The following is a 14,107-nucleotide window of genomic DNA, read 5'->3' as shown; positions in this document are numbered from 1 at the left end:
TTTAGTAGAGATGTTGCTCAGGCGGGTCTCAAACTCCTGACCTCAGTTGATCCGCCCTCCTCATCCTCTCAAAGTGCTGGGATTACAGGTGTGAGCCACTGCACCCGGCCGAGGTCATGTATTGACGGTTGATGCAAACATTGTGACTAGAGGCTCACAGGAACCCAACCTTGTGTTTCTCTTAGGAGCGATGGTCAGTATTAGTGAACTTGGTATTGACTTTAGAGAACAGAATTAATGAGAATCGACTGTGTCTACTTTTTTTTTTTTTTTTTTTTTGAGACGGGGTCTTGCTCTGTCGCCCAGGCTGGAGTGGAGTGCAGTGGCGTGATCTTGGCTCACTGCAAGCTCCATCTCCCGGGTTCACGCCAGCCCTCCCGGGTTCTGCCTCAGCTTCCCGAGCAGCTGGGACTACAGGTGCCCACCACGCCCAGCTAATTTTTTTGTATTTTTAGTAGAGATGGGGTTTCACTGTGTTAGCCAGGATGGTCTCGATCTCCTGACCTTGTGACCCACCCGCCTCGGCCTCCCAAAGTCCTGGGATTATAGGCGTGAGCCACCGCGCCCGGACTCTTTTTTCTTTTTTTTCTTTTTTTTTTTTGTTAGACTGGGTCTTGCTCTGTCACCCAGACTGGAATGCAGTGGTACACTTACGGCTCACTGCAACCTCCACCTCCTGGGCTCAAGCGATCCTCCCACCTCAGCCTCCTAAGTGGCTGGGACTACAGGCACACACAACCACACCCAGCTAATTTTTGTATTTTGTAGAGATGGGGTCTCCCTATGTTGCCCAGACTGGTCTCAAACTCCTGGGCTCAAGTAATCCTCCTGCCTTGGCCTCTGAAGTAGCTGGGGTTACTGGTGTGAGCCACTATGCCTGGCCTGTTTCTACTTCTGAAGGCTGTTTTTTTTTTTTTTTTTTTTGAGACAGAGTTTCACTCTTTCACCCAGGCTGGAGTTCAGTGGTGTGATCTCAACTCACTGCAACCTCTGCCCTCCAGGTTCAAGCAGTTCTCCTGCCTCAGCCTCCTGAGTAGCTGGGATTATAGGCACCTGCCACCATGCCCAGCTAATTTATTTGTATTTTTAATAGAGACAGGGTTTCGCTATGTTAGCCAGGCTGGTCTTGAACTCCCGACCTCGGCCTCCCACAGTGCTGGGATTACAGGTGTAAGCCACCGTGCCCAGCCTTCTGAAGGCTGTTGTGGGAACTAGATCACATTTTGCATGTAAAGCATTTAGCACAATCCTTGTAGTAAATAATAGAAAACATGCAACCCAGAGAAAACACTACAACAGATCCTTTGTAAAGAGATGCAGCCGTCGTTACCTAATTAGAATGGCAGGGACTTGGACAGAGGCCGTGTGCAATTAATTACCTTGTTGGACTTCAGCCAGGGCATGGCAGGGGGAGCTGCATTGGCCAGACCCACCAGACCATTCCTGGTGGCCACACATGGTCATGGAGATACAGATGGAAGAGTGCCATCCGCTAAATCACCAAATGTGGCTCCCCTCAGCACCCTGGGCTCTCCATGGAGCCTGTCCAAGAATTAGTAGCCCTGTATCTGCTGAATGCACTTCTTACTTTAATGCTCTCATAATACTCCATTGTCAAAAAGCCAACTGATTTGAAAGACTTCAGCAAAGCAAAAGTTCATAGATGCCCAAGACCCAAGACTTCCTTTTTTGTTTGTTTTGTTTTGTTTTGAGACTGAGTCTCACTCTGTCACCTGGGCTGGAGTGCAGTGGCGCGATCTCGGCTCACTGCAACATCTGCCTCCCAGGTTCAAGCAATTCTTCTGCCTTGGCCTCCCGAGTAGCTGGGACTACAGTCACCCGCCACCTCACCTGGCTAATTTTTGTATTTTTTAGTAGAGACAGGGTTTCACCATGTTGACCAGGCTCGTCTTGAACTCGTGACCTCAGGTGATCCGCCCACCTCAGCCTCCCAAAGTGCTGGGATTACAGGCATGAGCCACTGCGCCTGGCCCCTTTTATGTTTTTTTTTTTTTTGAGACACGGAGTCTGGCTCTGTCACCCAGACTGGAGTGCAGTGGTGCGATCTTGGCTCACTGCAACCTCTGCCTCCTGGGCTCAAGTGATCCTCCTGCCTCAGCCTCTTGAGTAGCTGGGACCACAGGCACCCGCCACCATGCCCATCTAACAGAAGCCCAAGACTTCTATGATGCTTTTCAGAGTCTAGTGTTCAAAGTGGGCGTCTTAGTCTGTTCAGGGTGCTATAACAAAGCCGGGCACGGTGGCTCAGGCCTGTAATCCCAGCACTTTGGGAGACTGAGGCGGGTGGATCACCTGAGCTCAGGCCAACATGGTGAAACCCCGTCTCTACTAAAAGTACAAAAATTAGCCAGGTGTGGTGGCGCATGCCAGTAATCCCAGCTACTCGGGAGGCTGAGGTCAGAGGATCGCCAAAGCCTGTGAGGCGGAGGTTGCAGTGAGTTGAAATTGTGCTATTGCACTCCAGCGACAGAGTGAGATTCTGTCTCAAAACAAAACAAAACAAACAAACAAACAAATAAACAAAAAAGCTGCCTAGTGACTGGAGGGACAGGCTTAGGCAGAAGCCCCGTTACTTTACGTGGGGTCCTTCAGAAGTTGCTGGGCTCAGTAGGTTCCTAGCCGTGTTTGAGAGTCGGCTTTTCGAAGAGTTACTCATGCAGCCCAGCCTCTGGGCCGCCCAGCTTCCGGGCCGGCCAGCCTGTGGAGGTTGGTCAAGTGGTCACCCATCTTCTTCTTCTTCTTTTTTTTTTTGGAGAGCCTCACTCTATTCCCCAGGCTGGAGTGCAGTAGCATGATCTCAGCTTACTGCATCCCCTGCCTCTTGGGTTCAAGCGATTCTCATGCCTCAGCCTCTTGAGTAGCTGGGATTACAGGCGTGTGCCACCACTCCCGGCTAATTTTTGTATTTTTAGTAGAGCTGGGGTTTCGCCATGTTGGCCAGGCTGGTCTCAAACTCCTGACCTCAGGTGATCCGCCTGCCTCGGCCTCCCAAAGTGCGGGGATTACGGGTGTGAGCCACCGCGTGCAGCCCACTTCCTCATCTACAGGGTGACTCTCCAGGAGTCACAGAGATGGGGCTCTGTAGGGGTGGAACCCAGGGCATGAAGATCCAAAAGACCCTGGTTGAGATTTTTCCCCAGGGCCATGGCAGCTTCCATGGCTTCCAGGGTTTTACCCCACTCATCTTGCCCTGGCTTCTGGACGTCCTGGAAGACAGCAGGGCCACCACGCTGGTTTTGCATCTTCAGGAGACGCTCAACACCCTTGCGCTTCTCCTTGGCCAATTCGTGGAAGAAGTAGCCCCCGCCTTCCGGAGCCACATCATGGTAATCAAAATAGAAGCGCAGAGAGAGGAGGTGTAGGAGGCCCGCAGGTGCAAACTGACCAGGCGGTTGACGGCTGCCTCCACCGCGGTGGAATAATTCTGTCGAATCTGGGAGCTCATGGTTGGTCGGCAAGAAGGAGCTAACCACAGAAATGGCGTTGGTTGGTCCGAGAAGCAGAAGATGGTTGAGACGATGCTCCAGGAGGTTGCAAGAAGAGAGGAAATCAGAGGGTGGTCGGAGGCTGGAAGTGAGTTCCGGGATCTGTTCGTCCAAACACTGTTGAAGCAAGAGACAGATCCGCGGGACCACCAAACATGCTGCTGCTTGTCAGGTTTCAATACTGTCAAGTGACTCTCCCTCCCCCTCCTTCCAGGCTGCAGTCTTGGGAAGGAAGTCACTATTCACACCCCACACTCAAGAGGTGTAGAGTTACTCTCCATCTCCTTAAGGGCAGTGTAGCTACACAAGTTAGGAATTCTTCTACATAAGAGATTTGTCTGTTTGCCTCCATTTATTTGTTTATTCATTCAATTCTTTCTCTCTCTCTCTCTCTTCTTTCCTTCCCTTCCCTCGCTCCCTGCTCCTCTCCCTCTCCTCTTTTTTTTTTTTTGAGATGGTGTATTGCTCTGTTGCCCAGGCTGGAGTACAGTGGTGTGATCTCGGCTCACTGCATCCTCCACCTCCTGGGTTAGGTGATTCTCCTGCCTCAGCCTCCCGAGTAGCTGGGATTACAGGTGTGCACCACCACGCCTGGCTAATTTTTTTTTTTGTAGTTTTAGTAGAGACAGGGTTTCACCATGTTGGCTAGGCTGGTCTTGAACTCCCGACCTCGGGTGAGCTGCCCACCTCGCCTTCCCAAAGTGCTGGGATTACAGATGTGAGCCACCACGCCCAGCCCTTTCTTTCTTTTCTCTTTTTTGAGATAGGGTCTCACTCTGGAGTGCAGTGGTACAATCACAGCTCACTGCAGCCTTGACAGCCCAGGCTCAAGTGATCCTCCCACCTTAGCCTCCTGAGTAGCTGGGACCACAGGCATGTACCACCATGACCAGCTAATTAAAAAAAAATTGTAGAAACAGGGTCTTGCTATGTTGCCCAGGCTACTCTCAAAGTCCTAGGGCTCAAGATCCTCCTGCCTCCACCTCTCAAAATGTTGGAATTACAGACGTGAGCCACTGTGCCCGGCCTATCATTTATTTATATCAGGTTGTGAACACAGGAGGCAGAGACCATGGGTGCCACCTGAAGAGTCATTCTGAGGCTAGACGCAGTGGCTCACGTCTGTAATGCCAGCACTTTGGGAGGCCAAGGCAAGAAGATCATTTGAGGCCAGGAGTTCAACATCAGCCTGGGCAACATAGCAAGACCCTGTCTCTACAAAAAATTAAAAAATTAGCTGGCTGTGGTGGTGGGGCTTGTGGCATGGGTGGGGCTTGAGCAGAGACCTCCACACCTGAATGGTTAAACGAAGGTGCGGTTCCAAGAAAAAGGCGGGGCTTGTGGCATGGGTGGGGGTTGAGCAGAGATCACATCTGAGTGGGTAAAGGGAAGACAGGGCTCTGAGTAAGAGGCGGGGCTTGTAGCATGGGCGGGACTTGATCAGATACCGCCACATCTGAGTGGTTAAAGGGAATGTGGGGCTCCGAGAAAGAGGCGGGGCTTCTAGCATGGGCGAGGCTTGAGCAGAGACCTCCACATTTGAGTGGTTAATAGGAGGGCGGGGCTCTGCGTAGGAGGCGGGGCCTCGGGGCAGGTCTGGTCGCGGGGCGGTGTCTCCCCAGCCTAAGAGAAGGAAGCGAGAAGGTGCGGGCTTCGCGCAGGGGGCGGGGCTTGGGGCGCGTGGCCAGGCGCGAGCGGCACGCGGCTCGGGGGCGGGGCGGGTGACGTCGCGGGCCCGCCAGGCTCGGGGAAGACGCTAAGATGGCGACGAGTCAGTATTTCGACTTCGCGCAGGGCGGCGGCCCGCAGTACAGGTAACTGCCCAGCCGCGCCAGCCCCCGCCAGTCCCGGCCCCTGCAGCCTGGCCGGGACCCCGCCTACCCCTTCTCCCGCCCCGCGCTCCCGGCCCGGCCCCAGTCCCAGCCCCAACCTGGACCCCCGGCCTGAGGGAAGCCGCGGCGCCGGGAGAAGCAGGCGGGGCGGCCTCAGGTTTGGCACCGGGCGGGATGCGGGCTCCGGGGCTCCGGATGAGACGTCTCTGCAGCCGACGGTGTCTGTCGGCGGGAGCGGGAGGGGGCTCCTGAAGTGGGAGGGGGCCTGGGTCTGGGCCTGGGCCTGTGCGGGGTCGGGGGGAGTCAGCCCCTGATGGGGACGCCCAGAGGAGGGCAGCGAGAGGGGACAGACCCGGGGGAGGGGTGTCTGGCCGGGGAGGAGGAGGGACAGAGGAGGGGAGGGGACGAACTGACCCAATGCAGGGAGGAGACCTGGGAGGTGCCTGGCCGGGGAGTGGGTGGGGATGGGCAGAGGGGAGCTGACCCCTGATCGCTGGTAGGGGAAGAGAAGACACAGACCTAGGAGGGTGTCTGGCTGGGCAGGAGGAGGGGAAGGGCAGGGGGGCATTGACCCCCGATTGCGGGGGGAGGAGAAGACACAGACCTGGGAGGGTGCCTGGCGGGCAGGGGGATGGACAGAGGGGAGCTGACCCCCGATTGCTGGTAGGGGAAGAGAAGACACAGACCTAGGAGGGTGTCTGGCTGGGCAGGAGGAGGGGAAGGGCAGGGGGGCATTGACCTCCGATTGCGGGGGGAGGAGAAGACACAGACCTGGGAGGGTGCCTGGCGGGCAGGGGGATGGACAGAGGGGAGCTGACCCCCGATTGCTGGTAGGGGAGGAGAAAACAGAGATCAGCGAGGGTTCCTGGCTGGGCAGGAGGAAGCTACAGTTGAAGGGTGAGGAATTGGCCCCTGATGGGGGTAAGAGAGAAGACAGAAACCTGGGAGGGTGTCTGGCTGGACAGAGGGAGGGCTAGAGCGGAGCTGACCCCGATTGCTGGTAGGGGGAGATAATTCAGACCTGGGAGGGTGTGTGGCTGGGCAGGAGGAGGGGAAGGGCAGAGGGGCGTTAATCCCCGATTGCTGGAGGAGGAGAAGGCAGAGACCTGGGAGGTTTCCCGACTGGGCAGGGGGCAGCCGCATTCGAGTGTGGAGAGCACTGACCCCTGATGGTGGAGATAGGAGAGAAGGCAGAGACCTGGGAGGGTGCCTAGCAGGCAGGGGCAGAGACCTGGGGTGGGGTGTGGAGTAGGGATGGGAACCTGACCCCTGATTTGGGGTGGAGGGAGAGAAGACAGAGACCTGGGAGGTTACCCCAGGGAGGGGCGGAAACCGAGGTTGGTGGGGAACTGAGGCCTGACTGGGGAAGGGGGACAGAGACTTGGCGGGAAGCCAATATGATGTGGGAGGAGGTCCTGAGGTCAATTAAGAGGGTGGGCACCTGGGTTTCCAGGGAACTGGGACCCTGCTGGGACAGTGAGGAGGGAGAAAGGGCCCTGAGTGTTTTGATATTTAAGATCCTTTTCTAGGTCTTAAATATCTAGTCGTTTGGGAGGGGAGGGAGAGAAAGGATCCTGGAGGAGAGGTGGCAGGGGATGGGGACACACTGGGAACAGGCCAGGGGCAGAAGGGCTCAGTGGGTAGGGACACACACGGGGTAAGTTTGTGCCCCAAATGTACAAACACACACTCTACACCATTCTCCCAGGCCTGCTCTTTGGAGCATCTCTGCTATCTTCAGCCCGTCCATGTGCCCCCAAGACTGGAGTCCCAGTCCGGGAGCCAGGGCTGGCATCTCTGGGGGGAACAGATCCCCACCAAACAGTTGATCATTTCCACGTGTCACCCTTGTGTCAGTTTCTAGCTGGTAGCTTGCTATAACCTTGTTTCTCACAGTCCCTGCTGAGCCCCCACAGATACAAACCACCCCTTGGGCACCTCATAGAGGGGCCTCTGCTGAGCTCGGGGGTCTTTGCCCCCCGCGGTGTTCCTACTGCAGTTCAGCGCATGGAAGAGAGATCCAGGCTGGTGTTTCAGCTTCCCGCCGTGGAGCGGCAGTGCCGACCCTTCCACCAGTGGCTGTGATATTGCTATGCCCTTTCTAATGGAATCACAAAGAGAAACCACCTAGGGCTTGGAAACCAGGGCTGTGGGAATGAGGAGTGCATCTGTTTCCTGCACTCCGAGTGGTTTCTCCGGTGGAGTATTTGACTAGTAATGGATTTCCTATTAGAGAAAGAATCTATGACCTGCTGATTTCCCAGAACGGAGCGTTTAATTTTTATTTGATATTTTCTTTTGCTTCCTTCATCCTCAGTGGTGTTTTGATTGCCAGTGCTCAGTTAAAGCGGCTGGACTTGGCTAGCGATCCAGGCTAGTAGAAACTTCTGGACACACTCCACCCCTCTGCCTGCTTCCTTCTTTTCTCTTTCTCTTCTTTCGTTCTCCATTGCATTCTTCCATCAGACATGGAAAATCACTTGAATATTATGCTTGCTATTAAAATTACCTTCCAGAGGAGAAATTGAATGTTTATATTGTTCAAATAGGTGATTGCTAAGCTTCAGTAGAGGCTTCTGTCGTTGATTTGAATTAATGTGCTTATACATTTTAGCACAGCTACCTTCTGTGTTCTGATGGCTTAGGTGATACAGTATACATGTAACCCGGTGTTGAGTTGTTGAGTTAGTCCGTCCTTAGAATTGCCACAGGGAGAATGTGTTCTTCCTTAAGAAAATAGTAAGCTATTAACTAAAAACTCAAAATAACACGGGGATCCTTGCAAAATACATTTCAGTCTCACAAAACCTTGAAACAAGATGATAGGCATTATTTGAATGACTTTAGGTTAACTAGACATTCTTTCTTGCGGGAAATGACTTTTGTTTGGAAACTTTGGCTGCTTTTAAAGTACGTATGTTTTGGCCGGGTGCGGTGACTCACACCTGTAAACCCAGCACTTTGGGAGGCCGAGGCAAGCGGATCACTTGAGGTCAGGAGTTTGAGACCAGCCTGGCCAACATGGTGAAACCCTGTCTCTCCTAAAAATACAAAAATTAGCCGGGCGTGGTGTCGCATGCCTGTAATCCCAGTTACCTGGGAGGCTGAGGCAGGAGAATCGCTTGAACCCGGGAGGTGGAGGTTGCTGTGAGCTGAGATCATCGCATCACTGCACTCCAGCCTGGGCGACATGGTGAGACTGTCTCAAACAAACAAAAAAGTACCTATGTTTTATATAACCTGCCATGAGAAAAGTGATCAGATAACAGATTTTGTGTACCAATTTTATGGCAGCATTTGGACAGCAGTATTTACAACGCCTGTTTCAAGAATTGCTGAAACAAAGACAGCAATTCATTTTTTAGGAGTTTTGGGTAGGTTTTCTTAGCTTATAAAATTGATAACCAGGCCAGGCATGGTGGCTCATGCCTGTCGCTCCAGCACTTTCGAAGGCCAAGACAGGAGGATCACTTGAGCCCAGGAGTTTGAGATTAGCCTGGGCAAAATGATGAGACTTTTCCTCCCATCTCTATAAAAAAATTGACAATTAGCTAGATGTGGTGGTGTGCACCTATAGTCCCCAGCTGCTTGGGAGGCTGAGGTAGGAGGATCACCTGAGCCCAGGAGTTTGAGGCTGTAGTGAGTTGGGATTGGGACACTGGACTTCAGCCTGGGCAACAGAGCAAGACACTGTCTCTAAAACAAATGAACAAAAAAATGATAACCATAGCCCTGGGTAGGAATTTCCTTAACATTTTCATCCATAAATAGGGTTGGTATCTGAACTGCTTAATTGTTGGTCAGTAAGAATTGGACGCACATTCACTCTTTTTTTTTTTTTTTGAGACAGAGTCTCACTGTGTCATCCAGGCTGGAGTGCAGTGGCACGATCTCGGCTCACTGCAAACTCTGCCTCCAGGGTTCACGCCATTCTCCTGCCTCAGCCTCCCGAGTAGCTGGGACTACAGGCGCCTGCCACCACGCCTGGCTATTTTTTTGTGTTTTTAGTAGAGATGGGGTTTCACCGTGTTATCCAGGATGGTCTCGATCTCCTGACCTCGTGATCTGCCCGCCTCGGCCTCTCAAAGTGCTGGGATTACAGGCGTGAGCTACCGCGCCCGGCCAGCATTCACTCTTGAAGGCGTAAGAAAAGTTTACAGTTACCTGTTGATAATGTTGATTATCTTTATTTTATTTTATATGGTCTTATGAATCTCATAATTTTTTTTAGAAGTTGAATTAGTGCTGCAAGTCTTCAGAATGAAACATTAATCCCATGTGGAAAACTGAATGCAGCAGTGCTTTTAATTAGCACTGAGCGCAGGCTGGGCGCGGTGGCTCACGCCTGTAATCCTAGCACTTTGGGAGGCCAAGGCGGGTGGATCACCTGAGGTCAGGAGTTCGAGACCAGCCTGGCCAACATGGTGAAACCCCGTCTCTACTAAAAATACAAAAAAATAGCCAGATGTGGTGGCACACGTCTATAATCCTAGCTACTCAGGAGGCTGAGGCAGGAGAATTGCTTGAACCCGGGAGGCGGAGGTGGCAGTGAGCTGAGATCGCACCACTGCACTTCAGCCTGGGTGACAGAGCGGGAGTCTGTCTCAAGAAAAAGAAAGAAAGAAAAGAGAAGAGAGAAAAGAAAAGAAAGATTAGCATTGTGCACAGTTTTTTAGCTGAGAATAGCTGAGGAGCTCCAACAGGGTCTGCCCATGTGAAGTCACACTGGTCATGAAAGCATGGAGAGCTCAAAGTGGTGTGTTGGGAGTGCAGAGTGGTGGGAAGTGACAGGCCGGAGGCCTCTGCCGTTACCTTTCTCTTTGTTTAGTGGTTTTGTCACAGTTCCCCCAGTATTACGCAGTCGGCTAGCCGTGCCTTTGCATTCTTGTTAAATCTAAGTTAGAAGACTACTGGATTTTGGTGTAATACTTGATGTCCTGTCCAGAGAACCTCTGTTTGTTTGTTTGTTTGTTTGGAGACAGGATCTCACTCTGTTGCCCAGGCTGGAGTGCCGTAGCACAGTCTTGGCTCACCGCAGCCTCTAACTTCTGGGCTCAGGCAGTCTTCCCCCCTCAGCTTCCTGGAGTCGCTGGGATGACAGGTGCACACCACCATGCCCGGCGATATTTATTTTCGTAGAGATAGGGTCTTACTATTTTGCCCAGGGTGGTCTTGAACCGACCTCAAGGGACCTCCCGCCTTTCCCTTCTAAAGTGCTGGGATTACAGGCACTTCCTCCCTGCAATTAAACTCTGACACTATTAGCATACTGACACTATTAGCATACATTATAAGCTGAGCTCCTTCCCCTGGAGAGTTTCAGGAAGTGGGAGGCGGGGTTGGAACACCATCACACTCTGTTAGTGATGGGCAGGATGCTCGTTGCTGGTTATTGATTCTCTGTGTGAGGTGAGTCCCGGGCACCTGATACTGACTGAGCCCTCACGTGATCCTTGGGGTAGGTGTTGTGAAGCCCATTTTGCTGATGAGGAAAGTGAGGCTTGGGGGCAGTCACTGGACTGACGTGGGGGCCCGGTGGTCGGCCCGGCTAGGAATGGGCCCAGGCCAGTGCCTCACTCACAGTCAGGGCTGCTGGAGCCTAGAGAGGCAGCAGTGGTGTCGAACCCAGCCCTGACCACGTCAGCTTAGAGGTTGCACCTGTGGTAGAGACTGTGTTATTGCCATCCTTTACGCTGTCACCTGCACCCTGCCCTGCTAGTTCAGGGCCCGGTCAGATAGTGGTTTAGGACTACATCCTTCAGACATTAAAAAACACACGGCCAGGCATGGCAGTGCACACCTGTAGTCCCAGCACTTTGGGAGGCCGAGGAGGGAGGATTGCTTGAGGCCAGGAAGTTGAAGCTACATTGAGCTATGATCGCACCACTGCACTCCAGCCTGGGCGACAGGGCGAGACCCTGTCTCAAAAAACAATAAAAAAACAAGAGCCCCTCCCCGGAGTGGGGACATTGAGACAGCACATGGCCCCGTGTCACTGGGAAAGTAACGGTGACCCAACCCATATCTCTCAAAAATGTCTCCCAGGCAACAGGTAGCTTGAAAAAGGCCCGGAGCCCATGCTGACCATGAGAACAGGCTCGGCAGCCCCAGGGCCAGCGACAGAACCTGTTAACACCCCTGATGGGAGCCCCTGCCTGCCAGGTGTGGCTTCAACCGGCTTCAGAACCGACCTGGTCATACCCAGCCCAGAAGCCACACTTGCCCTCCCGCAGGCCTCCAGGTCCTTCCGGTGGAAACCCCACCCACCAAGGCCAACCCCGTCCCTTTGAGCTTAGGTCCAAGGAGCACAGGCTGCCCTGGAGAGTCCGATGTCGCCACCTTGGGGGCCGGGGCGCATACCTGTAAATGGACTCCTACCACCAGGTCCAAAAAGCCCCAGGAAAGTGAGACCGTGGGCCCCTCGAGCTGTTTGCCCATCCTAATAAGTAACTGCGCCTCCGCTGCACCCATTCTTTCCAGGGAGCACGACCCTGGAGGAGCAAGGAGGGAACTTGCCCCTCCCGTGTTGCTGTGGTCTTTTTCACGTCCTTCTCAGCAAGGCTGAAATACATGTTAAGGGCTGAACTCCTTAGAAGAGAATCCGAGAGGCAGCTGCTGGCTGCATGTGAAAACTTGGGTTGAAGTATACTTTCACGAAACCTTTTCAAATGACAAGACTTGCGGTCTGAGCTCCTATACAAGGAATTAGGTAGATTGAATATTTTTGAAGTGTGGATTTTGATTTTTCATCTTACTTGTTTTAGAACCAAAAGTTAGGCCAGGCGCGGTGGCTCACACTTGTAATCCCAGCATTTGGGGAGGCTGAGGCAGGCAGATCACCTGAGGTCAAGAGTTCCAGACCAGCCTGGCCAACATGGTGAAACCCCATCTCAATTGAAAATCCAAAAATTATCTGGGTGTGGTGGCACGTGCCTATGGTCCCAGCTACTCGGGAGGCTGAGGCAGGAGAATCGTGTGAATCTGGGAGGTGGAGGTTGCAGTGAGCTGAGATTGCGTCGTTGCACTCCAGCCTGGGCAACCGAGTGAGACTCCATCTCAAAAAAAAGAACCAAAAGTTAGTTCATACATACTGGGGCAGAAGTAAATTCCTAGGAGACTTTTTTCTCTCCTAAACATATTCTCTGTTTCTGGATTTTTAATAGTTTTATTTTGTATTTGTCTCTTGTGTGGGTCTACCAACGTGTGTATTTAGAATGATCAGAACAAATACATCAGATTTAAAAGTATTTTCGAACGGCCCTGGAAAACAGTCTTTTCACCTGAGGGTAATGAATATTGATGTTCTTTCCTGGGGTTCTGGGGGTCATGGGACAAAGGCCCTGATCAGGATAAATAACTAGGCAGCCCTAGAAAAACAAGGAAAACACGTAGAAAGGGACTTGTAAACCCTGTGTTCATTGTCTTTGTATTTTATTATTATTTTTGAGACGGGGTCTCACTCTGTTGCCCAGGCTGGAGTGCAATGGCACGATCTCGGCTCACTGCAAAGTCTGGCTCACGAGTTTAAGCAATCCTCCTGCCTCAGCCTCCCTAGTAGCTGGGACTATAGGTGTGCGCCACCACGCCCAGCTAATTTTTGTATTTTTAATAGAGACGAGGTTTCACCATGTTGGCCAGGCTGGTCTCAAACTCCTGATCTCAGGTGATCCACCTGCCTCGGCCTCCCAAAGTGCTGGGATTACAGGCGTGAGCCACCGTGCCCAGCCCTATTTCAATTATTTTTTGAGATAGGGTCTTGCTCTGTCACCCAGGCTGGAGCACAGTGGTGTGATCATAACTTAATGCAGCCTCAACCTTCTGGCCTCAAGCAGTCCTCCCTCCTCAGCCTCCTAAGTAGTTGGGATTTCAGGTGCACACCACTACACCAGGCTAAATGTTGTATTTTTTGCAGAGACGGGGTTTTGCCATTGGCCAGGCTGGTCTCAAACTCCTGAGCTTAAGTAATCCACCCTCCTCGGCCTCCCAAAGTGCTGGGATTACAGATGTGAGCCACTGCGCTCTGCTCAACTTTAATTTTAAAGTTGCCAGATTTCTTTTAGCTAGAAAGTTAATTTGTAAATATTTTGGGGGAGTGACACTTCTTTTTTTGGTGGATATGTTGCTTTTGCTTTGGGCAGGTTTTTTTCCCCTAAGGTAAGTTCCATTTGCCTTTTTAAACGGACCTATTGCGAGTCGTTTACTTGTCGTGGTTGGTGGAGAGTGGAGAGGCGGCATGGCTCTGACTCCGCGGCACTGTGGATCTGGGAAGGCCAGTCCTGCAGCAGGAGGTGAAGTCTGTGGTGAGCTCTGCCCCTTGGGAGCAGAGTGACCTGTAACGTCCCCAGGCCCTTGCCATGGATGTAACAAGAGCCGGTGTTGTCTCTGTTGTTTTGAGTGTCGTCGGTTGAGTCCAGGTTGGTGGTTCGAGGCCGGTTGTAGTTGCTCATGAGAACCTGGGGTTTGCCATCTTGTCCTGCCCTTGACACGAGTGGCTCATGAGCCAGCACAGACGGGGCTCTGCAGGCCGTTCTGTTTCTTAAAGCAGCAGGAGAGGGCTGGAACAGGAGATGACCCTTCCTTGTTCCTGAGATGTCGGCCAGTTTGGTGCACAAGAGTAAAAAGGTGTTGCTATAGTGAGCCGATGCTGGTTGGAAATTCTGTCGCTTGTCCTGCGTCTGGGCGGGCACGTAGCTAATGCTTTCTCTAGCGTGATTGGCATGGTATCGTCAAGATGGTGTCCTCAAGCACCTGCCCGGTGGGGCTCACCGT

The 14,107-nt window shown here is 52.6% G+C and overlaps 1 protein-coding gene and 1 pseudogene across 4 annotated transcripts in view; one reads left to right on the top strand and one right to left on the bottom strand.

Moving 5' to 3' along the window:
* Positions 1 to 3,008: 3,008 nt before the first annotated feature.
* On the bottom strand, positions 3,009 to 3,724 carry LOC100438446 (ferritin light chain-like; annotated as a pseudogene).
* Positions 3,725 to 5,235: 1,511 nt separating this feature from the next.
* Positions 5,236 to 14,107, top strand: part of ZFR2 (zinc finger RNA binding protein 2) — a 69,162-nt gene continuing 60,290 nt past the window's right edge. For 3 of the 4 annotated variants that reach the window (XM_054539351.2, XM_054539349.2, XM_054539347.2), the window contains exon 1: positions 5,238 to 5,320. In XM_054539351.2, coding sequence (XP_054395326.2) covers positions 5,268 to 5,320 — 53 coding nt within the window. In that variant the 5' untranslated portion in view covers positions 5,238 to 5,267. Of the gene's footprint in view, positions 5,321 to 14,107 lie in introns of all 4 variants that reach the window. The other variant, XM_054539353.2, reaches the window with a different exon arrangement.

The sequence above is a fragment of the Pongo abelii genome, chromosome 20 (assembly GCF_028885655.2).
Source record: "Pongo abelii isolate AG06213 chromosome 20, NHGRI_mPonAbe1-v2.0_pri, whole genome shotgun sequence".
Lineage (NCBI taxonomy): Eukaryota > Metazoa > Chordata > Mammalia > Primates > Hominidae > Pongo > Pongo abelii.
Note: the sequence above shows the minus strand (reverse complement) of the source record. Positions and strands in the feature narration are given on the sequence as shown.